This window comes from Nestor notabilis, unplaced genomic scaffold (assembly GCF_000696875.1).
Source record: "Nestor notabilis isolate BGI_N333 unplaced genomic scaffold, ASM69687v1 scaffold9478, whole genome shotgun sequence".
Lineage (NCBI taxonomy): Eukaryota > Metazoa > Chordata > Aves > Psittaciformes > Psittacidae > Nestor > Nestor notabilis.
In genome coordinates, this window is record NW_009941525.1 from 51,154 (window position 1) to 76,480 (window position 25,327).

Below are 25,327 nucleotides of genomic sequence, written 5' to 3' on the forward strand. Positions count from 1 at the left end.
GATGGGGATTGAAATCCAGATATTTCTTCCCACTGCTTGTTGTGGGGTTTTGCTCCTTGTCCTGGGGGTACGCAAGATGCCCAGGCAGCTTGGGGCATCCATGCAAGAGCTGCACCCTGCCGAGGAGCAGAGCAGGGCAGGCCAGCCCATAAGGCAGCTCCTCTTGGGCACTTGGCATCCATGTTTGCACTTGCCAGAGGCTTAGCTGAGAGCATGGATGTGCAGGTACTGAGCTAGCAGGGAGCCAGAAAGGAAATCAGAGCTTTCAGTGATGTTGGATGTCTGAACAGGGACGGATGCGAGATACATGGCCAGACCCGCTGCCCCACTCCATCAGGCAGCGTGTCCTGACTTCCACACCACCAGCCAGAGAGGAATGATAAACGAAAAGTAAAAGGGTCTGAGTTGTCCTGGGATAACCTTTCATTATCCCATATTACATAAAGCTTTGTTAGTGTGCTCTTTGTGTATTATTGTCTCTTAGAGGCCTTAGTCAGGGTTTAAGGCTCTGATGCATAGAGGCGTGCTTACATACACATATGCATACTTAGAACTGAAGGGTAGTGATAGTTGTGATGCTCATGAATGGGCTATCTGGGTGCAGGACATTTGAGAAGGTGCTAAAATGATAGAATCAAAGAATCAACCAGGTTGGAAAAGACCTTTAAGCTCATCAAGTCCAACCTTTACCCCAGCACCACCAAGGCCACCGCTGAGCCACGTCACTAAACAGGCAGGGAAAGGTGCTTGTCCTCCTGCAGAGCAGCAGTGCCAATGCTGAGCAGCCCAATGTCCCTGCTCCGTGCCTTCACCATGTCCTCCCAGCCAGGGGCTTGCTGGCCATCCCAGTTCATCCTCTGCATGTGAGAGTGGGATCCTTTGCTCTTCCTCTTCTACAAACAGCATTCTCTGGGAGCAAGCAGGCACCTCTAGAAGATTGTTAAAGAGTCGCTTCAGCCCAGTGGGATTTGAAACCTGCAGGACTCCCCTGTGCTGCTCTCTACAAGTGTGTTATTGTCTACAGGCCTATTTATCTCTGTTAGGGCTGTTGCCATAAATAGTATGATAAAAAAGAGCCATTCCAGCAAGTCAGTGAGATAAAGGCTCCAGTCAAGAGCTCGCTTTAAAGCTATCTTACAGATTCACTTAAACCTCAATAATTCTTCTGTTGGTAACGTTCGTATTTAGCTCCATTAGGCTCCAGAAAGAAAAGGTACAAGGCGAGAGGGTGGGAACAGCAGTGATCACACGGGTGCTTTGGAATGGGAAAGTATAAGTTCCACTTACTGTAATCAAAATCAAACAGCCTCATGGGGAAGACGATGGTCCAGTGTTCCAGAGTGGGAAGCCCTGGTTTTGTCAGGCACTTGTCAGCTGGCCAAAGCTAGATGAGCCTGGCAAAACTGAGCCTCTGTGTAGACACAGCGAAAAAAGTGTGTGTGTCGGGGAACAGCCGAGCTGCTCAGAAAAACCAGGAGTTTGACAGCAGCACCTCCTTAATTCAGGTAACCCATACACAGAGGTAACTGTCAGAAGGGAACTTGCTGGTGGCCTGTGTGGCTGGTGACAGCATCTCAGTCCTCTGAGCTTTGCACCATCATTTGAAATAGGATCCAAGATGAGCAGGGAGTGAAAAGTGATGAAGTGGGCTGATGGCTTATTGAGGCCAATCATACCAAAAGGCCAATATGTCATCTGTGCCCAGGGAGAGGGGTGGGATAAAAGGATTTTCCCCCACTGACATAGAACAGGAAGTCTTTGGAGTATGCCAGTGTGCTGCAGTCTCTGCTACCTGGTTTGAAACACTGATCATTCTTCCCTAGTTTTCTGGTGGTGGCTCCCGTACCTGCTTGAAGCAGCTTAATTTCACTCCATTCCAAGGATACCTGCAATAAAAAAAAACAGGGATAAGGAGCCATCCTGGAGCACATGGCATGCTAGGAGCAGTCCTGGTCACTTTGCCATGCTCAGAAGCTTGCATACCTGATGGGAGAGAGCTGGGAAGGTGTGAAAACCAGCCAAAGCCCAGGCAGCATCTGTCAGAAGGTCCCACTTGTGGCTCTGCCACACTTCTCAGCTCCAGGAGATGATTAGTGAATGATGTGGGTTCGTTTTAATTGGAATAGGGTCATCATCCTGTTACTGTCTTTTACTGCTTTATGGTTTATTTTCTGTGTCAGTGATGAATTTAAGGCTTGCAGGGGCAGCGAGCGATGGTAGGTTGCCTGGCTCACCTTGCACCTCTGGCAAATGGGGTTTGGCAGCTCATGAGATCCTTGTGGTCTCTCTTTCCTCTGATCATAGTATATTTTCCAGCACCCTCTGGTCCTAACCTGATACCTGGTCCTGGTGCAGAGCATCACCCTGGTCGTGTTGATACCCTCTCTTCCCCTGGCTCTGCCCTCCTGTTGAGCTCATCTCAGCTGTAGCACCTCATGTTATCTGACATCTTCCAGTGCTCTGATGTGTGCTCCTGTGTGGCAGGTGCTCCCCGAGGGATAGCTGTGAGCGAGCAGATGAGCCGTACCGATTTGCAGGCAGCATCAGCCAGTGCATGACCGTCACCGTGCAGCCCAGCAGCATCTCTGTCTCCGAGCACAGCCTCCCGGTAGGTGCTACTGGCCAGGGGTAGACCTGTTGGTGAGAGGTTCATAATAAACAGTCCATTCTCCAACCTTTTCTCCCCTCCCATTGGCGCAAATGTTTTCTCATGATGTCAGACTCGCTGAGGGCGGGAAAGGGGTCACCAGAACCAGGGATGAAACAAATTCCCCTTCCCCTTGGGCCTCAGCTCACATTTCTCCTGGTCCGGTTTCATGAGCTGTTGAAAGGAAAGGCTTTGTTTCCCCAAAAGCTCATCTGTGAGCTGTGCTCAGGGCTGGCTCAGTGAAGCATCCCAGCTGTTGCTCTCGGAGCCCCCCAGCACCCCACGCCAGCTGGTCCTGCTGCAGCCCCTGCCTGCTCCCCGCCGGCACTCGGTGATGGATGGTGTGGGGCTCTGGGAGGCCACTCACCCCTTCACACATTGGTTTTTCACGGGGACAGTCCCCATTCATGATGGGGTCAGTGGGGACTTGCTTCTGATGCCTACATGTGCCTCAGGCAGGACTGCCTCTCCTATGCATGCAGAAGGTTGTTATGGGGCTGTCACTGCATGAGAGGGCAACATGCTGCTGCTGCTGCTGTCACACATTCCTGACATGGGTATTGAGGGTGGCAACGTTTCTATAGAGCAACCAGGGGGACAGAAATCTGCATTTGCCACCTCTCCTGAGCTGCAGAGCCCCCAGGCTCAGCAAGGTAGTTTTGTGTCAGTAAAGAACCTTCATCCTTGGCTTGCTTCCTCCAACTCTGCTTCCCAGAAAGGGCAGCTGGCCACCTCCTGTGGGTGGACGGATCATTTAAGGGGGTCAGTACTGAATGGGAAAGCAGCAGACTGAAAATACGAAGGCAACTGGGGCAGCTCTGCCTGCTAACAGGTTCCTGGGTGTGTTTTGTCTCCCTCTTCTGCTGCTCCTCTCCCTGGCTGCAGCTCAGCCTGCTTGTGAGTGATGCTCCGGACCTGTCAGCTGGGGTCACCTGTCTCTTCGGAAACCTGACGGAGGTGGAAGGGCAGGTTTCGGGCAGCCAGGTGGTGTGTGTTTCACCAGCAGCGAAAGATGTTCCTGCCATACCCGTGGATCAAGGTAAGTCACTGACTTCTGGACAGTAACACAATATCTGTGCCACCGGAAAGTGTGGCGTAGGTTTGGAAGTGTCTGCTCAGCAGAGCAGACCCTTTTTGGGGCTGCTGCTGGAAACATTGGTGCTCCTGTCAAAGAGCATTGAACCCAGGGAGCTAAAGGAAAATACTCCTTTAGGAATGCATCACACACAGGGAAATATGAGGGTGGGAGCAGGGAGCACCTAGTGCTTGCCCTGTCCTTACCCCTCTTGCTGTGCAGCCAGGCAGCTCCCCAAGGCAGGACAGGACCCATCTGGGTGTGCTCAGGAGTGAGCCAGGGGCTCATAGCCTTGCCTCACCAGGTGGATCTGGACTAAGGGAGCCCTCCCTTGGCCTGGCTCAGCACCCACAAGTAGGTGGATGCAGTTTCTATTTTTCGGTCCTGATCTTTGGGTTGTTTCCTCATTAATGTCACTGCTGTCATATTCTCTCTTCCCATAACCAAAATGCTGCTTGCTTAAAACTCATTTTCTCCTTGGCATCCTTCCAGGTGTCAGCTGTGTTTCCCTGCTGGTATCTTTGTGTTTCTAAGTCATTATATGGAGCCGGAGATTTGGTGAACACTGGGGCTGCGAGCTGCCATGGTAGTAGGCCTAGTGTAGACTTACTCACAGCAGCTCCACACAGCAATCTGCTCTTAATTAACTCAGTGCTAAGAGCTTCACTAATGCTCTCGTTTCCAGCATTGTCTCATTCAATTCTTGGGCTGTTTCTCAGAGGAGACTAAAGCAGTGGTTTTATACTGGAGACAGAATCCTTTAGGGGACAGGACGAGATTCCAGAATCATTTTGACTGTGACCCAGTGCAGTGCTTAGACCCTGTGTCTCCAATGCATTTTGCCATCAAGTCTGTTTGGGTTTGGAGTCATTGCTGGAGACAGCCAGCCCAGCACCCTTGGGTACTTGAGGGCAGGGTCTGGGGGGGGATGCTCAGCCCCCAGCCTGGGGAACTGCTGCAGACTCACCATGGGGGGAGCAAGGAGATGAAAGCAACCTGACTGCCACCTTCTATCCCAAGAGCGGATGGCTCAGCACACTGGCAGGCAGGGAGTGGGTGACTCTGTGCCTGCTGTTGCTTCCTTCCTTACTGCTGGCAGGACTGACAGGCTCTGGTTTGCATCCCCAGACTGGTTCGGCGTGGTGCTGCAGCTGAAGTCACGGGAGACCGGGAGGATGTTTGTCAGCACGGAGTTCAAGTTCTACAACTGCAGTGCCCACCAGCTGTGAGTGCTCCCTTCCCATCCCTGAGCAGAGCTAAACACCTCTGAGAGCACAGAATCCCAGTCTGGTTTGGGTTGGAAGGAACCATCCAGTTCCAACCCCTGCCCCGGGCAGGCACAGCTTCCACTAGAGCAGGTTGCTCCAAGCCCCATCCAACCTGGCCTTGAACCAACCGGGCCTTAAACGGCAGGGGAGGGGGCAGCCACAGCTTCTCTGGGCACCCTGTGCCAGCACCTCAGCACCCCCACAGGGAAGAACTTCTGCCTAATACCTTATCTAAATCTGTGAAATGAATGCTGGGCTTTGGGATCAGCTGGCAGGGTTATTGCTCTCCTTGGTTCATCCAGCAGACACGTGTGTTAGAAGGGGCGCCCACCTCTGTCTGTCTTCTCTGAACATCTCTGGGTGCTCATGTAGCTTTCTGTGCCTTGGGAGATGCAGGTGGAGTGAGCCTGAATAAACCTTAACCTGCTGGTGCCCCCAAGCTGCGTGATCCCGCAACTGTGAACTCAGATGCAGCTTTGCAGGCAGCCAGTGAAGGCAGAGCAGAGGGTGCTGAGGTAGGCTGCAGGCAATCAGAGGAGGCAGAGCCCTTCCACACTGCGCACGCTGCCCAGGACAGCAGGGTGCTGGCAGCTGTGTGGATGCTCCATGGGGTGATACAGGAGGAGATAGCAGCAGGGACTGAGCTGCACGTCTCCAGCCCTGGGGTCTGAGCGCAGCAGTTGTATTTTAGATGGAGTGAGCAGGAGTGCTGGTGGCAGGAGCTCCTTGCAGCCTGCTTGCCCCCTGAGAGCCCAGTACACCAGCATTGAGCTGCTCCATGTTGGGTTCAGTGCTGCTAAGCATCGTGGAAATGTATCCGCCATGGACACATCTGCTGGGTGCAGCTGCCTGGCCTTAAAAACAGTTTTACAGACCTTGAAGCACTGAGCGGAGGTACCAGGATGAAAAGAGCACTGTGAGTCCTTCAGTCCCCTCATGGTGCCTCTTCATGTATCCATTACCCCAGTGATTCTGTCATGCTACATCTTGTGCACAGCTCTGTCCTTATGTCCTTGTCCCTCAGCTGGGCTCTCCAGCACCAGCCTCTCCTGGCTGTGAGCACTTGCAGCCCCTCCAGCAGTTCCTCTGCATTCTCATGGGTTTGAATTTGCATGAGGGATGGCATCACGGAGACCCCTGTTTTCACTTAGGAGTTTGAATCGGGAGAGGCAATGTATCTTCCTTGGCCTGTCATTTGGCTTCATCTGACCATGCCTTTCCACCAGCTTGTATTTGGAGATAAAGTGCTAACGGGGTGGTAAATCATGCAGCACTTAGATCATACCACACTTGTTATCAGGGAGTTCAACAAGGGCACGAGCCAGCCTGGCAGGAATAAATCACAGCATGCAAAAAGGAAGGAGGAAAACAGGTCTCAGCCAGCAGAGAAGAGAGACCTATTGATCCTGAGACTCTTCATTGCAATGGTGAGGGTGTCTAGAGAGGGCAGGGGAGCAGCTGTGCTGAGGTGGTTCAGGACCCAGGTGCATGAATTTCTGCATCTCAGGGAGCTGCACGTGGGTCAGTGAATGTGGTGATGGCTTCTGTGTTAAATCTCTTTTAATAGAAGTAATAGATGAGGTGGAAAGATGCAGTTTCTGAAGCAAAAGAGAGATAGTGGCCCTTAAGAAAGCTTGATGAAAGAGCAAAGGTGGTGACCTGGTGTAAGCCTGTGATTGCTCAGGATCCTGCCAGCGCTGAGCAGAGCTGAAAGCACCAGCCAGAAACCTACAGTAGAGTGAGAGATGCCAAACCAAGCATGGGCCTGGGTGATCAGAGAGGTCCTCCTCCACTGGCACCAGTTGGGAAAGCTGGAGGGCAGGTGGGAGAAGTGCTAGGGACTGAAATGGGTCAAACAAATGAGTAATTAAAAAAGCTTGCAGCACTGGATATCCTTCCTCAGATTTGCATGCGCATGATTAGAATAAGCTTCCTTAGCTATTAAGGTCACTATGAATGCCTCAGAAGGAAAATACAATTGAGGTATTAAAACTCAAATGTGTTCTTGTGGCAGCAGCCTGCTAGAGGCATTGCCCAGCTGGCAACAGAGCCTCTGCCCCGAGCCCTGCATCCCTTGCTTTCCAGTTTTCTCCCTAAAGCCATGCTCCTGCTTCCCTGCTGATGCTCATGTACCCGCACTGATGCTGGGATCTCTCCAGTGCATCCTTGCCTGCTCCAGGCAGCACCACCATCTCTGGACTGCAGCGTACACCACGGAGCTGAATCCCATGGGCACAGCTTATGCTTAGCCCAGCAGACGGTCACCAGACCACTGCCACATGGCACAGAGGGTTGGCCTCATAGACAAGGAGATGGTCACTGCAGATATTAGCAGCTCTCACGGACCGTGTCTCTAATGGGCAGCCAGTTAGTGTGGAATGAACCTCCCCCCCCAGGCAGTTTACTGGCAGCTGGGCCACCCTATGTCTGAAAAGGGTCTGTGTTCTTTCAAAAGCATTTCATAAACAGTTTATTTCTTCCAACGTGAATCTGTGTTCTATGTGATCTATGAAAAGCACTTGCTGGACTCGCTGCACTCCAAGGCCAAGCAGAAGTGTTACTGTTGACTTGAAGCATTCCTGACTTGTAAAACAACTGATCCAATTTTTCCAGCCTTGCCTTGTTTCCCACTTTCTAGAAACTAAAAAAAACCCCAAGTCCGGTGCCTGTGCAATATTGTGCTTTATTTTACACCAGTGCAATGATGTGCAATAAATCCCAGCCTGGGTTTTATTACTAAATGAATTGGGAGGTTGCTTAAAGACTGTCTCTTGAGCGCATGTTTTCCCAAACCTGTTCGTTGGAACTGAACATCCCTCCAAAGGAATTACTTTCCCATGAAGGAGCCTGAACCTGGGCTCCTGGCTAGGCCTGTCTCTTACCTTATACACCCCCCAAGGTGATAACCTCCTCTAAAACTCCTCTTTCTTCCCCCAGGTGCCTGTCCTGTGTGAACAGTGATTTCCGCTGCCACTGGTGCAAGTACCGGAACCTCTGCACCCACGACCCCACGACGTGCTCCTTTCAGGAGGGACGGATCAACGTCTCTGAGGTACTGGACCAGGGTTTTAGCTCTTTCTTCTTTGCTGTCTGAAGTTATGGCAGGAGCTCGACTGTGAACTGATTAAGAAGGGAATTACAAATGTGAACAGCTCCAGTCTTTGGGAAAGAGAATTGATGCAGGTTCCAGTGCTGTGGACCCCGAGCCATCTCTCTTAACAGTTAATAAAAGGTGTGGGGCTCAAGTCCAAAAATGCTTTTAATGGTTGGAAGGAGGCATAGCCCATCAACAGCTCTGCCAGGTCTCCTGCATGTCCCAAGGCAGAGGGATCCATGGATGAAAGGAGTTTCTGTTCAGTTCCTGATCAAAGATTACCACTAACCCCTTGGTCTGAGGTTTCTGCACCCGTTGTCCAGTTCCCACACTGCTGCCTGCTTCAGGCTCACTAGATACAGGGCAGATACAGCCTCTGACGCTGGTAAGGTCCTGTTCTTCATCCTTACTGCCCCTCCACGAGCTTTGTAGCACCTGAAATGGGTGCAGGTCCTAAAGCTCTAAGGAGATAAAAAAGGGTTTAAAAGGTCCTTTGAAAATCTTGTGTCTCAGAAAGTGGGAAAGGCAGGAGTGAGGGCATACATGAGTGTTAGAAGAAAGGACAGTAGGATTAGCCAACATCCAGTTAAACCCTTATCAGTGAGTAATAGAGAAAAGCAGAAGAGATTGGTCAGTAGAGTAGGACTCCGAGCTGTTAAAAAGAAGTGATTTTAGCTGCTGCTAAACCAATAGTAAACTTGAAACTTAACTCAGGGGTCTTTCTGGTTAAAATGCTGCTAGAAGGCACATGGATACAAGGCAAGAAACGTTAATGAACTGCATGTGCACAAACCTCAGTGAGAACCAAGGGGTGGGCAGTATAACAGGGAGCCTTGCTGGTTGCAAGGGACAAGAAGGAAGCTACAGCAGCAGCCTCAAAGTGTTGTCCCATGCAGCAAAGGGAATGGATATCCAAGGAGAAGCATCCACCCTTGGGACAAACCAAAAGCTTTCTCAGTCCGGTTCAAAGTCAAGCAACTTCCTTTCAACATAACAAGAGAAAGCAAACCCATTCGCTTCTCCTTCTCTTGAGTGATGTGGGGATTTTTCTTCTTCACACTCAAAGCATCACTGTCCTCTGAGGCTTTACAGTTGTAGTTCTCAGTTCTATAGGTCTTCAACCCCATGATCTCAGAAGTGTTTGAGAACTCTCTGGTAAAGCAGGACAATCCCATTATCTCAGTTTTTCTCCTGGGAACACACAGGACTTGCCTGAAATCACACAGAGGGAGCAAGTGGAGGAGTTGGTATCTCTGCCAGTTCCTGCTGGGATCACAGAATTGTTGCATCTCCAAAGAACTTCCTTTGTCATCTTCATCTTGTAGAGGTTGTTTCTTACCAGGGGATGTTATGCGCTCTCTCATGTGCTATCACACCTTCCTAGTGATAACTTTTGGTAAGGGTTGATGATTAACGATACAGATGCTCCACTGTTCATTGTGACTTCTCCAGACCTCTGAACAGGCAAAACCAGCCACCAAAAGCTAATTTGCTTGCTTATTTAAAGTACACACAGTGCAGTGCTAATGCCTTTGTCACGGGCATTTCACTCCAGCTAACACAAAACATGAAATAAATGCCTCATAAAGAATTTTCTCTCTGAAAACAATTCAAATCACAACGTTTTCATTGTGGCATGGCCTGATGTGTTAGCAAAAGGTTCGTGCTTACCAGCATCACTCCCTTCCTAGCAGAAGGTTGGGTTTAGAGCTGGAGCATGGTGATAACCATAGCAGTGCCTCCACCATGGAGCAAGCAGCACCAGCATGTGCTGCCCTACTTTCAGTCCCATGTGCCTCCCTCATGTAAGATTTGCACATGTTCACGTGGGGGTGGAAATTTTCTTGTGCCTTTATATTTAATTTAAGAGAAAAATATCTTTAATATTCCCTCTTACTCCTGGCCCGTCAGAATTCATGTCCCAGTGGGATTCGATGCGTAACAAACTCCCTTTGATGCTCCTAGGAGTCTATCTTGAGGAGGGAAAATTGCTCAAAGCCTCAGCTGGTTTACAAGGTGATAAGGGAAAGAAAGCCCTTCTTCATGATCTGTACACTTGCTCCTTGCCATCTCCTGGTTGTACTGACCAAGGTAAATCATAGAATCACAGATTTGGTTTGGAGTCATTGATAGATAAATACAGAACCCTTCAGAGCCTTTAAAGCAGAGATGTCTTCCAGGGCAGAGCTGGTTCTTAACATCCTCCGGCTGGTGGGAAGTTTCTGACATGGGGTAAACCCAGCTCTTTTGAGGCCTCTGCTTTCAGGTGGTCAGATAATAATTAGGTAAGCAACTCTCTTTTCTTAGCCTTTTCTTAGCCTGAGGCTTCATTCTCCACAAAGGTGCCTGCTTGGACATTGCTATCCAAAGAGCAATGGGCACGCAAAGGTCTGGGGCTGGCTTGCACCCACGAAAGTTTCTCTAAGAAGAGGTCTGTGGGTGTATAGCACTGACTGTTTCACTTCACAAAGCTTTGGATCAGGCCTGTGATAGTGATACCACTTTAATGTGTCTGAGGTGGCTGGGTTAATGTGCATGAGACTATAAGATGTCTCTTTTAAGATGTATAAAAGAGGAATGTAGATACATAGGCATGTTTACAGCCTATCCTAATGGAGGCTAGAACCATATACATCGTGTTACTTACCCAGAATTTGGGATTCTGTCCCTCTTTCATGTCTACTGAGTGCAGATGATGCCATTTCACGTGTGAGATGCTGAATAGGGGTCAGAGTGTTTCAGATTCTGGGAGGTTAATGCAGAGCCAGATTTTGGCTCCAGTCCGACTCTAAATTCTCAGTTGGTTTAGGGCAACATCTTTGCCCCTGGCTGTGCCCTTAGATGCCAAATGCTGCTTGATGTGCCTTGAAGGATATAAAACAAAATCAAACCTTCTTCATGTCTGTTTTTCTAATCCCCATTGTTGAATATCTAAATGGGAACTGTGATACTTAGGAGATAACATGGTGCCGCATCTAGGTCCACCAGAGTCAGCAGATGACTTTGCTGGGTCACACCTAACTTCTGGAGGGATGTGTTTGTCTAACAAGGTACCACATAGTACCAATAGTATACCAATAGTAAGAAAAATATCGCAGTACTTCATCCATTAATAGGTTGCAGCACATGTGTAAAGCGCAGAGCTCAGGACAGAAGGGCATTGGGTAGGAGTTGCCTTTCTTTTCATGTCTGGTTTCTGAGGAGCAAGGTCTACTCTCCTTTCCAGTAGCATAAATGACGAATAATGTGGTTCTGTGAGTGACAGGATCTGTAATTTACATCATTGGGAACACAACTGGGAGCCAGAGGTTTACATTCATGTGCCAGATTCATTTATGTTTATAACTTTCAAGTATGTGTAGCAAGTTAACATATGTGGAGAGCTGTTTTTTTTAAGATGAAAAGTATGAAAACAGTGTCTTTTCTTCTATTTGGGCTAAATCCCATTTCTAGGCATTTTTTATCCAAATAAGAACAATATTTGACCTACTAAAACTGCTCTGTTTTAAACACAAATACTAACCATTGGTGCTGTGTTCTGCTCCAGAGCCATGTGTATCAAAGGGGAGGCTTTAAGATATTTATAGACCCTGGAATCTTTGAGGCTAAAAAGTGTTGGAGAAGCATAAAATGCCTTTGTAAATGATGTGCAGTGATACTTCATAGGCAGAGTCTGTGCCACTCCTGCATCAGAGTCTTGTCTTTCTCCAGCAGATTTGTGTTTATTCTGGTTCACAGAAGTCAAGCAGGATAATGAGAGGATTCAGGACGTGTTTGTTCAGCGAGAGGAGGCGGTAATGGCCTTTCTAACTCACTGCAGGCTTTGCTTCTCATGAACTAAAAACCAAAGTAAACTGATTATAGAACAAATTGCATATTCTGGCTGCAGTATCCCTTTTATTCTGTGTTTTCTGGATGCTCAGCTCTTCCTAGTGTGGGGAAGTGCAGAATCAAGCCCTACAAACAGGAGCTGCCTCCCCGGGGGCTTCCCAGCGGTGTGCACTCCCAGGCTCTACGCCTCTTCTTCCCCAGAATCCCAATGTGAGATTTTTTTCTCCCACTGAAAACCAAAGGGAAAGATATCTATTATGTCCTACTCACCTCTAATGATGGCAGAATAATTTTTGCTACCAGCATTTTCAGCTCTAGAGAGCAGATTTCAAATGTAAGTCCTTTCCCATATCTCTAAAGAGAGAAGCGTTTCTTTAGCAGTCAGCTCACGAATGGCAGTGGCCAGGAAGGATAATGGTCCATAACATATTCATTATTTTCAGGACTGTGCACTGAGGTTCTCCTACTAGTGATGTGACTGGAGATTTTTTTGTTTCCAGTCATGATGTGATAAAAGATACTGTGGCTCCAGGTTGTCTTTATGTCTTTTCTCCCAAAGACGGGCTTTGCACAGAGCTGAGGACCTTTGTTTCCTCCTGGTCTTGTTCAAGGCCAGGTTGGACGGAGGCTTGGGCAACATGGTTTAAGTGTGAGGTGTCCCTGCCCATGGTGGGGTGGGTGGAACTAGATGATCTTAAAGTCCTTTCCAACCCAAACTGTTCTGTGATTCTATGACTTTAAGGTTGAATGCAAAACCTTAAATGCAGCCAGATCTCGAGCAGGAGGAGGTACAGGTTTGCGGTGCACCATAGAACGTATATGCAAAGTGAACTCAGTATGGATGGAAGCCTCCATGAATCTTAGGAGTTTGCTGGTGGTGGTGCAAAGGCTGAGCTGGGGGCTAGATCCATGATAAGATCCATGATACCAAGGTCTGCAGGAACCTGCGAGCTAGGCATCACAGTGGCATTCCCTTCCAGCCTGCAGTCCTGCTCCACTACAGAAAAGGGCTTTTTTTTTTTTTCCCTTCCCAGCATAGCTGCTTTCTGGCCATTGGAGTTTAAACTTGCTCTTGGCTGTTAATCCATGAAAGTCCCTGTTAGGAATAAAATCAAAAATATATAAGGAAAAGTGCCACTAAAAGGGTTTATGAGGCAGCCGTTCCAGCTACTGCCTTCTCCAAACCGGGGTAGCATCTGGTTCTCATTTACTACTTGCCTGAGCCAGTAGTGAAACAACATCCCATCGGCCTGGCTGGGAGCTAGAGAAGGGAGCGTGGCTTGGCGTGTGTCACGGTCATTAGTGGGAAATGGGGATTTTCTCCCTGGATATGCAGTCCTGGTGGGAGCCTGGGGAGGATGGTGATGGCTCTCTTTGCGTTTCCATCTGGGTGATGGACTTTAATCGCTTGGCAGGGTGGCAAAGGGCTTGGGATGCCAGTGTGGGATTTGAGAGAGGGAAGGGAGATGTCAGTCCAGTTTTATACTTCAGATTGGGATTAATCCTTCAGTGTCAATGCTTACAGGTACTTAGGTACCTAGTTCCATTAGATCAAAGCAAATCAGAGTTAAACAGTATGTAAATACTTCTGATGGTCAGAGCCTTTATTCTCTGCATGCTGCAGTTGTGGGTATGTAAATTGAGAAGAAACTGTATCTCCTGGTGTGTTATGAAGAGATAATGTTGAGATCTTATGGGAGGAACGTTGTACAATTACCAGGCACTGATAGGTCTTGTTTTGCTGTTCATTTCAGCTGTGGCTGCCCCATCCCTGGCAGTGTTCAAGGCCAGGTTTTACAGGGCTTGTTGCAGCCTGGTGTAGCTGAAGGTGTCCCTGCCTGTGGCAGGGATTTGGAACTGGATGAGCTTTAAGGTACCTTCCAACTGAAACCAGTCTGGGATTCTGTGACCTAGTTCATGCTTGTGGGGAACTGGAGGTCTGCTCATCTGTGGAATGAGGATTGCAGGGAGACTTTCCTTTTATTTTGGAGACAGCAAAATCTTCTGCAATATTAAAACTTGTTACTAATTTACAGTTGCATGATTTTGGACAGATAGTGGCAGAAGTGGAAGCAAATCACACTTCTCTGTACTTAATGTTTTAATTGCTGTGCTTAGTCTTCAGAATATATAGTTTTGGAGGCAGCATCATTTTGCTCTTTTCTTTGCTCCTTTATTGCAATCACACAGATGTTTGAAATATTTTCACGTGGTTTTCAATGGAAGACTTAAAGACTGCTTCCAGTTGCGTGATGGTTTTTGTACTCAAAAACCAGGCTGTTTTCAGGGATTGGGGAACTATCCTTGCACATTCCTTCACTGCATTGAGCTATGAACTCCTGAGCTCTAACTTGTTCATAGAATGATCATCAAGGATGAAGTATCATTCTTTATGTGAAGTGAATGAAGTGAAATGAAATGCCTTTGTACTGTTTTGTCTCGGCCCCACTGCCTCCCTTCTCCTCCTCCGGGCTCCCACTGAGCAGCCTCTCCCTGCTTCTGGAACTCAGCATCCCTCCCTTTTTCTAGTTGTCTCCCAAAATGCCTTTGCTGTGGCCTGGCAGGGTGATTGATAGTTCTGTGAGGCTCTGGCTGTAATATACTTCTCAGTTTGCATTTGACTTGGAAAAGTGCATTCCTGGAGCAGCTCCTGATTGCATCCTGGAGGTGCAGAAAGACTTTGATCTGCAGCAGGAGCTGGTGTCCGTTGGTTTGAATCGTTGAGCTTGGCTGGGACATCACCTTCCTCCTGCTCATGGGGCTGGCACGGTCCCTGTGCGGGCCAGCAGCTTGGGTTTGCTCTTGCTAATGTAAAAAACTTGGGGTGCCTGTGCCCCAAGAGTGGGAGGCTTAAGGCTGAGAATCACGTACTGGCTTGGGTTAAACTGGTTTGGACCTTAAAGCTGTGTGAGCTGCAGGCAGGAGCATCGCAGTGAGGTGTCGGAGCATGGCAGGGGGTGGAACAGACAGAGCAGAAATTAACATCACCTCAGAAATTAATGGAGGCATTTTACTCAGATAACACAGAGCAGAACAGTACCTGGTAGCGAGAGGGAAGCACATCCCATGCTTCACATAGCCGAGGGGTGTAAGGATGAAATGGGATTGGGAGCAGCCCATTGCCTTCCCGGAGAAGTGGGGCTTAGGCAGAGCTGGAGCAGCTGATAACACACAGCCACTGCTGCAGGTGGGCAGGGTGAGAGCTTGTGTCTCTGCAGATAAAACCCACGGCAAGCTCAGAGCAGGGAGAGAGCCTTCCATTGATTCTCTGAATAAGTGACATTCCTTCTGTGCTGAGAAAATCAGTGTCAGCCTCAACGCGGGGGGACTCTTCATCAGGGAGTGTAATGATAGGACAAGGGGTAATGGGTTCAAACTTAAACGGGAGATTTAGGTTGGATATAAGGAAGAAGTTCTTCCCTGTGAGGGTGCTGAGGCGCTGGCACAGGGTTCCCAGAGAAGCTGTGGCTGCCCCATCCCTGGCAGTGTTAAGGGCCAGGTTGGACACAGGGACTTGGAGCAACGTGCTCTAGTGAAAGGTGTCCCTGCACATGGCAGGGGGTTGGAACTGGATGAGCTTTAAGGTCTCTTCTCCAACCCAAACTAGACTGGGATTCTATGATTCTGCATTTAACCTGCAGCTGCATCGGTGGACGGAGAAGTGGCTGGTGCTGTGCACTGAGGATGTGCTCGAGCATCAGCCCTGCCCGTCAGAGCAGGGACCAAGACCTGGCTGGAACTGCAGATCACCATTACTGCTGTAACCTCTCCCTCTCTTTTATTGCTCCTGCAGGACTGTCCCCAGCTCTTCCCCACAGAGGAGATCCTGATCCCAGTGGGAGAGGTGAAACCCATCACACTGAAGGCAAGAAACCTGCCCCAGCCCCAGTCTGGCCAGCGCGGGTACGAGTGTGTCCTCAGCATCCAAGGCGTGATCCACCGCGTGCCTGCCCTGCGCTTCAACAGCTCCAGCGTCCAGTGCCAGAACAGCTCGGTGAGGGACCAGCACGGTGCCCAAAATGGGTGTCAGATGCGAAGGGGATGGATGGGCTCAGCCATGAGGAAAGTGGAAAATCAGGAGTTAAACTAATCCTGAATTCCTGGTGGGAACCTGCCGTGGCCGTGCAAGGTGTTTCATTATAGCACCAGCTGGGAGAAGATCCCTTATCTGGCAGTTCCCTGTCTGACTGAGGGGGGTCACCAAAGTGGAGGAGGAGGAGGAGGGAATGCAACCAAAGGTGTTAAGGCAGACTAATTCACATGAGGGAGATAAGGCGAATCACAGACCCCTTATCGGGGAGCTGTCGAATTCCAGGTCACGGTAGCTGCATGAATATAGTAATGCTGAAAAGCAGCGTGTGCAGGGAAGGCGGGGGAAAGGAAAACTGCTGGGGGAGAGAGCACAGCGCAGCAGAGAGCGGGAAATCATCTGAATGATGCTGCTGAGGAGCCAGGCAGGGGAGGGTGGCTCTCCTCCATAGAATGGCGCTTAGCCCTGCCGATGGACCTGGAACATTTTAACCCAGAACACCCAAAGTCACTGTGGCAGGTACTCAGGGGTGCCAAAACATGAATGGCAAATGCAGCCCATGTTTGGTCTCATGTGGCACACTCCAGCTGGAGGACGGGAAGAGAAGACTATGGTCCTTCTCCCCCTTTCCATGCATTTGAAGATGTCCATGGGCAAAGAGGGCACATTCAGTTTGGTTTAGGCAGCAGAACAGGGTCCACTTTAATATTCAGCGCAGATGGTCTTAAATTGTTAATGAAGTTTTGAATTTTTAACAATTTCACTGGATATTTATATATCAGTGGCCATCTTTGGGCCTTGCAGCTTGGTGGATAATAAATGTATTAATACTATAGAGTACTTTTCCTACCCAAAGAGATTTATAAACATTAGGGACACACTTTTATTCCTGTTAGGCTACTAGGAAGTGGTAAGTAGAGTGCATAAGGGCAATTCTGTACTCACAGCCTATCATTTGTGCAGAAGATCTACTTTCACAGCAACTTAGTAAAACTCAGGCCAGGTGAATCAGGACAACCAAATATAAAAGTTAAAACTGTACAACTACTGCACAGGGGACAGTCAAAGCAATCTGCTTTGGTTTAATCATCATTCCCTCATTCCAAAGAGAGTGGCAATGTTCATTCACTTTTTTAAGTCTCTTTAGCAGCTCTTGATTTACTGAAAGAGAATAACAAAAAGAGGCCTCATTGGTGCTCATTGTGAGAATGGGAATTTCAGAATACCCAGGGAATTCACCTAAAGCATCCAGATTCCCTCAGCCACAGCCCTCAGGATGTCCATGAGAAGGTGATAATTCAAGCCAGTGCTATCCTAGATTAGGCTGAAACAGAGATTGGGAAAGGACCTCTCTGCACCATCTATTTTTTCTCATCTGTGGCCTATTTTCATCAGGCAGAACTTTGCAGCGTAATTTTTAAGCTCCCAGTCACACTAGGGTGCATGGTGATTGTGTGACACGATAGAAAGCAGCAGTCCTTCCACTCTGATTAACTGGAGGGGCTATATTGATAAGTTAGAGACTGAGTGACGAGCAACCACTGTGTGTGAAATAATTAATCTGTTACCTCTCACAAGGACTAGATCTGATTTAATTATCTCTTCCTGGTGAGGAGGAGGCAGTCAAAGCAGGACCCTGGAGATGAAGTGTAGAACTGTGGTGGTTCAGACATCAGCGGGTTTTAAGCAGAGAATAATCATGGGTTCTTTAAAAAAGAATTCTTTTCCTCTTAGTGCCTCTGGTACATCCTCCCAACCATTTCATTCTCAATCTTCTCCTTCAGTATCTCTATGATGGGATGGACATCAGCAACTTAGCAGTGGGCTTCGCTGTGGTTTGGAATGGGAACTTCATTATTGACAACCCGGAGAATCTGAAAGGTAAAGTCTGCTTGAGTTAGCTTTCAAGGCATGGGAAGGAGGATGGTGATGGGGCTGGAGTGTGGCTGTTGGGGCAGCATTAGCTGCCATCAGAGGCATTGTGGTCCTGGTGGATCCTGCTGTGGATAAGAGCAAACTCACTCTGCTCCACTGATAGTGGTGCTCGCTAAGCGCCACTGATACAGCCTGGGCTGTGGGAACCACATATGCAAGTCCAATCTACAGCTTGTTAAGTCAAAAGATGTTAGATACTACATTTAGATATTAGGAAAAAATCATCTTCCTGATGAGAATGTGGTGAGACAATGGAAAGGTTGCCCAGAGAAGCTGTGGCTGCCCCATCCCTGGCAGTGTTCAAGGCCAACTTGGACACAGGGGCTTGGAGCAATGTGCTCTAGTGGAAGGTGTCCCTGCCCGTGTCAGGGGTTGGAGCTGGAGGCACTTTAAGGTCCCTTCCAACACAAGCCATTCAATGATTCTATGAAAATTCAACATATGCCTTTGCTTATAATTCCAAGAGCAGCTGTAGTTCCATGTGACTCAGTTCTTGACTTCGCATTCAGTGCCCATCCCCTCTTCCCACAGTGCACCTCTACAAGTGTGCAGCCCAGCGTGAGAGCTGTGGGCTCTGCCTCAAAGCTGATCCCAAGTTCGAGTGCGGCTGGTGCAGCGGCGAGGCCAAGTGCACGCTGCGGCCGCACTGCAGCGCGCCCTCCGCACAGCCCTGGCTCGACTGGTCCAGCAGGAACGTCAAGTGCTCCAACCCTCGCATCACCGAGGTAAGAGCACACATCTCCGGTCCTTCTCCAGTCCAAGGCCAGGTTGGAGCAACCTGCTGTAGTGGAAGATGTCTCTGCCCGTGGCAGGGGGTTGGAACTGGATGAGTTTTAAGGTCCCATTCAACCCAAGTTATTCCATGATTCTCCTCACTCCATCCAAAATGGATTAGGGTCTGTCTCTTTCTTGCCTGAAAAGCCACCATAGTCTGTTTGGTGCTGAAGAACAAGGAATAAAACATTCCACTGCTTCCCATGAAATTAATGTGTGGATCCAGGCACGTGGCTGGGGTGCTCAGCCCACTGCCCCACAGGCAGTTGTCACTTGCCAGTGATGCTACCAGCATTGGGGTGACCGCTACGGACTGTTGCAAGAATGCTAATTAAACTAGGGAGTTAATTAGTCTATAGATGATGCTTCTGCTGTTTCTGTTCAGGCCACTGAGGGATGCAAAATGTCTCCCAGGAGCATTTTTACCAGTAAAACTCTACTTGGTCTGTTAACGTTACCATTAGGAGTGACACTCAGGTGGGAATGAAAGAAGGCTTTGGTTTCACACTTAATTAACTCCTCCTAAAAAGCCTCCCTTGCCCTGAGTGTGTGGCCATAACTGCAGAAGGTGTTGGATCCAAGTAGCCTGTTGCACTGATGCTCATGGCGGGGCAGCACACAGGCTTCTGCCAGCTGAAAAAGGACCCCAGTACATGTGGAAGTTGCCTTTTAACTCACATTAGTTTCTACACCAGCTTAGCTAAAGCAGCTCATTCTCACATGCCTTGGGATGAAGGCATCATCCTCCTTTTTATGGAGGAGGGGAGGAAACCACAGAGGCTGGTGGTGCTGTATCGGGGCTGGGGATGGAAGAGGATGTGACTATGGGGGGTCCATCCATCCTCAGGGACATTAGTAGGCTTTTGGTATTTCTTTCCTAGACTTTCTCCTCAGCTGCACTGTATATTTAATGGGCAGGTATTTCTCTTGTGCTGTGTTTTGTGTGCTGCAGAGTGGAGCTTGTGAGGCTGCAGAGGAGCAGAAGTGGCTCCGACCATGCAGAGACATGAAAGCATTGAGAAATGTTGAGAACCTGTCCTTTGGTTGGTTGGTTTGGCAAGTCATAGCTATCTTTACAGAGAGATAAAATGAGCCTTAAAGGCTTGCCTAGATATTCACCTTGTCCTGCCAGTACTCAGAAACCACAGATTTCTTATCTGAGTGTTGTTCTTCTTGCACAAGTTTGTGCTGTAAGATGCGAGAAGCAAAACAGCCTCTGCCTGAGACTTCCTTCACCATAAACCATTCAGACCGTTGTTACATTGACGAAGTCTCAGAAGTCATTTATTCAACCCTCCTTAAGCTAAGCAGAGAAGGGGAAAAGCACTGCTCCAGCCACCCAGTGACTTGCATCTAAGCTCTGCCAGGCTGGCTGCAGGCATGGCGCTGCCACCAAGTGTTTTATCACCATCCAGCTTGAAAACAACACTTTTGGTCTCTGTCCAAGGAGAAAAGAGCAAAGCTTTGCTGCTACAGATTTCTTGTCTCCATCACCAGGTCTGTGTCTCAGCCTTCAAAGCGGGAAGAGCAGGGTGCCTTGCCAGGGGATGTTCTGAGTCTCAGGAGATTGCTCTGAGTGGATTCAGAGATGTGGGAATCAAGGAGGAAATCTGTGCTTTCCTTGGCAGATTGGCTTATTCCACAGAGAGGCTTAGCAATAGAAAACACAGGTTTCAGGGGGACGTATCATCCCATGGCCTCTGCTGACTCTGGCAGCACTCTGAGCTGTTGTGATCTGATCACAGTGTTTGGTGGTTTTCCTTGAACTCCACCTCCCACCCTGCTCCTTATGAATTTACAGCTTTGTTTTTTTTATTCTTCATGAAAAATCAAGTTTGCCAGTTTCATTGTTGTAGAAAAAGAAGGGGAATGAAGCAGAGGGAAGCAGCGGCCTTTTTGTGTGCTTCGACATCCAGCACTGAGATGGCTGAAATCAGACCTGTCAACGGCACTTCTTTAGCCCCTTCCCCTGAGATTATATTGGAGACCATAAGACCTTTACGGCCTTCACTGCAGTTGGGTCCTTTTTGCTGCCGTCTGAGTTGTTTCAGTATTTTGGGTACCAGTTTGCAACATCCAGTGCTGGGAAAAGACCCCTGTGCCCTGCTGGGACCAATTTGCTCCTGGCAGGTCTAATGCAGGTCTGGTGGCACGTTCTCCATCCTGCATGCACCAGCATTGACAGACGCAATGGGGGAACAGCGTTTGGTCTCATACTGGGGCTTATGTCACAGCCTGGATAACTCAGACTAGAAGAGCCTTCAGTACGGGCTGTTTCCTGCTCCTTTTGCTTCATGTGGCCAGGTTCTATCAAGCCAGAGGTCAAGGGCCTGGCTCAGAGGCACCAGTGCCTTTGGGGGATGCATAACTAGTAAGAAGAGATTCTGTTTTAATAGCCTTAAAAGTAAATGAGCAGCAGGATCTTTTCAGTCCTGTTTCTGAGTGAGAGGCCCAGCCATCACCCACAGTGTCCCTCTAACAGTGTAAAACTTCCACATGGTCTGTGGTCTGAGCAATAAATAAATAACCCTCCGTTTTCTTGTGAACAAGAGGCACTCTGATCTCCTATTCATTTATTTGCAGACCTCATTAATATAACATCAGTGCAACAAACAGCTGAAGGGGGGGGGCAGTGTCAGGCTGAATAATGGAGTTGCTCTGCTGAGATAACAATTAGGTTCTGAATGTGCTATCAGCTAAGGCAGAGACAAGAAGGGATCATGCTGGGATGACAATGCTTATGTGCTGGTTCCCCGCTGGGCTCATCAGCTGGCATCCAGCTAGTTTAGAGCAGGATGAAAAGAGACAAAGAGAAGGAAGGTGAATGACATTTTGGGAGGGGACAGGGGTTATGCCATTTATTCTGCAAGCCGGGTGATTGCTTTGCACCCTAACAGATGCCAAGGGGTTATTGTGTAGGATGGTCTTAGGCTCGTGGCTTGCCTCCAGCTCTGGAAGGAAAATCCCATCGGATCCACAGCCAGCCCTAGGTGTCCCTGTGTTGTGCACAGGCTTCTTCTGGAGGCTAAATATTGCTTTGTCAGGAATGCTGAACCATGCAGCCGGCAAGGCGTGAGGCTGAGAACATTTATCCTGTATCGTTATAGCAGTGTCTTCTGCAGGCTGGGGAGGCAAGTGTGCTAGCACTGTTGGGGCTCCTGGATCCCTGGGATCGCTTGGATTCCAACCTCAGGGATCCTTGGGATCCCTACCTTGGTTTCAAGTAAGGAGTGGCAATACCAGAAATGCAGTGATGCGTCTGCATCCCTTATGTGGTGTAAGGGCAGAGCGTGAAGGTAACCAAGCTCCTACCACCACCCACTTCATCTCTGTGATCTGGATCATCACTTCATCTTGGATCCCTTCTGGGAATAATACAATGCTTCACGCTTGCAGAAAACCTTTGTTAGGGGTGGTGGATTGCTCATTTGTTTCATGCCAAGTGAGGCTGATACGGACGGGAGAGGTGACCTGTTCAGGGTAATCTGGGACATCAGGAGAACCAGTTTCCCTGCCTCCCACACCTCATCTACAGCTCAATGACTTCCAAACTGCTGCAGTTTTGCAAACAACCTAAAAAACTTCCAGCAGAGATGCAGGCCCCTAAACAGTAGATGTATAATTCTTGTAATGGCCTTGGTTTTCCTTAGGTGCTCTTTGCAGCTTCACTGAGTGAAAAGCCACTCTACCGAAGTCTAGTGCTTGAGATTTGGGAATATTTCTTCCTAATCCTGTCTGTCTCTGATTAGAAATGTGAAATGTGATCATTGCCAGCCCTGCAGCTCCCGGGACAGCCAGGCTGGGGTTAGGGCACACCTGGGCTGGATTTGCTGGAGATGCCTTGGCTACCACACAAGGAGGTGACCCAGGGCTGCTGCTTGGAGGGGTCACCAGCACTTACTGTGACGGGACCTTTAAGACTTATCTTCTTTCTGTGATTTTGACTGAATCTCTCCAGCTGTAATTAATCAAATGCATCTGTTCTAACCCTGGGGCTGCTTTGTGGCACAGTTACTTCAAAACTGTTCAATTAGTGGCCACTAAAATCTAGGTCGAGTGGAGGGAGCTCCATATTGGGGATTTTCCAGGTCAGGACATCTTGAAAATACAGCATCAGCTCTGCTTTGTGTGGGGAGGCTCCACTGGTTGTGGGGAGGTCAGGAAATGGCAAACTGGGACTTCCTTTGAGCAGTGATGAGCCCACAAGTGTAAGTGCTCCAGCAAATGCATTTTAACATACTCTAGAGCTGCAAGGGACAATTGTAACTGTCAAGTATGTGAAGTGCCGAGCTGAGGTAATTCCCATTACTGGTGCAGGCCTTCAGGACTTGGTGTAATGCAATCCAACGTGATTTTGTAGTGTCTTTTAAGGGCATATAGAGCTTCACAGAGCTAAATGGTACAAGACATGCGACGTGGTGTGAGTTACGGAAAGCAGCAGCACAACACAGAGTGTATGGTGAATAAATCAGAAACCTCAGTCGTGTGGTTGAGGGCAGAGGGAGGTAGAAGCTGAAGTCTACACAGAGGAAGGAAGTGGGGGGGTTGATGTTTAGGGAACAGGCTGAACCCCAGCATGTGTGGCCAAATTCCATTCAGGAAGAGGTTTTGAAGAGCTCGTCTTTTGTCAATGGCAGGGCTGGAACAAACAAGCCTAAACAAGATTTATCCATTAAATTAATTGAATTGCATTATTGTGGATTATGTTTGTTTATGGGTAACAGCTGTAGCATGGGGAATATTAGTAACTCATCCAAGAGCAACAACGGACTGGTGGCAGATTAAGGACAACTATTTGACAGTCTTGGGTCCAATTTTGTGACTATGCATTACTGTAGTTTATCCTCCTAATTGAAGAGGATAATGTCCTTAATGAAAGTCTATAGGAGCAGAGATGATTATGGCTGAGGCAGGCTATAAACAGGCAGCTTTAAAGCACACACCTCACACTTTAACATTTCTAAGTCATTTGAGGTGCCAACTTACTAATAAAATGTGACATTAACGTTCAGGGAGCAGCCAAGGCAGGAGTTACAGATCTCCAAAGCAGCGGGCTACTTCTGAAGGGTAATTTACCATATTCTGGGTATATAAAAAAGGAGTCAGTCTCATCCTTCTGCAAGGCTTCCTGCCCATGCCTCTTGGCCAGCTCAGGGACCACAATGTCTTCTTTTGGAGCATGGCACAGATGGATTTCAGCATCCTTGGGCTTCTCAAAGACATCCAGAGGAGTCATGAGAAGGTGGCAGTGGCCTGGGTTTGGCAGCAGGAGCAGGTGGAGGTTGCAGCACTCAGCATCTCTGAGCAGCCTGTGGAGCAGATGCCTGTGGACACCAGCTCAGTATCCCTGTGTTTTGTTTTTCTCCAGATCCTGACGGTCTCGGGCCCACCAGAAGGAGGGACGAGGGTGACCATCCGTGGTGTGAACCTGGGCCTGGACTTCTCAGAGATCGCCCGTGGGGTGCAGGTGGCCGGGGTGCAGTGCACGCCGCTGCCTGAGCACTACATTGTCGCTGAACAGTGAGTGGCCTCACAGACCAAAACTGTCCCCACTGCAGGTCCCCAGGGCTGGCCAGTCCGCACAAAACCTCCTCCCTGACCTCCAGCAAACGCATAGGAAGCCAATAACATATCCAGACCCCAGACACCCTCTCTCCACCCTTTCCAGCCTTGCAGAAATGGGTCTGGAGCTGGATGGTGCCAGGACCAGGGCACATCATTCCTACAAGCATAGAATCATAGAATGGTTTGAGTTGAAAGGAATCTTAAAGCTCATATACCTCCAGTCCCCTGCCATGGGCAGATTGCTCCAGGCCCTGTCAAACCTGGCCTGAAACCCTGCCAGGGATGGGGCAGCCACAGCTTCTCTGGGCACCCTGTGCCAGCGCCTCAGCACCCCCACAGGGAAGAACTTCTGCCTTGTATCTAATCTATATCTTCCCTGTTTAAGTTTGAATCTATTATCCCTTGTCCTATCACTACAGTCCCTGATGAAGGTCCCTCTCCAGCATCCTTGTAGGCCCCCTTCAGATACTGGAAACTGCTCTGAGGTCTCAATGCAGCTTCTCTTCTCCAGGCTGAACAACCTAAAGGGGATGGTGGTGCTTGGATACTCTCTGAGGGCGTACAGCAGCCCTTTAAGCTTTCATTAAGTGTTTTGTTTCCTCCTGCTTTGCTAAGCAACTGTTCTGATGAGCATCTTGCTGTTGACGCTGAGCTCTCTGCCCCCTCTGCTCCCCATTGTATTTGAAATGCAGCCGATGCTGCTGCCTGCACACAGCCATTTGTTAGGCGTGTGAGGCAGTGACAGCCGCTTAATCCGAATGGGCCTTCACTGGAGTCAGTTCATTTATTTCACTAAGGAAAATGTCAACCAAAAATTACAGAACAGGCATATAAGAGAGGATGGGCGAGTGAACCTCCCAGAGTGACACGTGTTCCTGGGGCTGTTTTCAGGGGGTTGTTCTGGTGTAGCCAAAGTGCTGAGGTGTTGAGGGTCATTTGGGCAGAGCAGGAGAGGAGCAATATGTGATGTCTCGTAGAATGGTTTGGGTTGAAAAGGACCTTAAAGCTCCTCCACCTCCAACCCCTGCCACAGGCAGGGACACCTTCCACTAGAGCAGGTTGCTCCAAGCCCCTGTGTCCAGGCTGGCCTCGAACACTGCCAGGGATG

The 25,327-nt window shown here is 48.9% G+C and overlaps 1 protein-coding gene across 1 annotated transcript in view; it reads left to right on the forward strand.

Moving 5' to 3' along the window:
* The window catches only part of LOC104410692 (plexin-A2-like), a gene marked incomplete at both ends in the record, with an annotated part of 76,047 nt that overhangs the window by 32,005 nt on the left and 18,715 nt on the right, over positions 1–25,327 (forward strand). The window contains 8 exons of the mRNA XM_010020937.1: positions 2,485–2,608; positions 3,533–3,686; positions 4,851–4,947; positions 7,928–8,042; positions 15,709–15,909; positions 17,730–17,826; positions 18,412–18,605; positions 24,023–24,174. Of these exons, the coding sequence (XP_010019239.1) occupies positions 2,485–2,608; positions 3,533–3,686; positions 4,851–4,947; positions 7,928–8,042; positions 15,709–15,909; positions 17,730–17,826; positions 18,412–18,605; positions 24,023–24,174 (1,134 nt within the window). The remainder of the gene's footprint in view (positions 1–2,484; positions 2,609–3,532; positions 3,687–4,850; positions 4,948–7,927; positions 8,043–15,708; positions 15,910–17,729; positions 17,827–18,411; positions 18,606–24,022; positions 24,175–25,327) is intronic.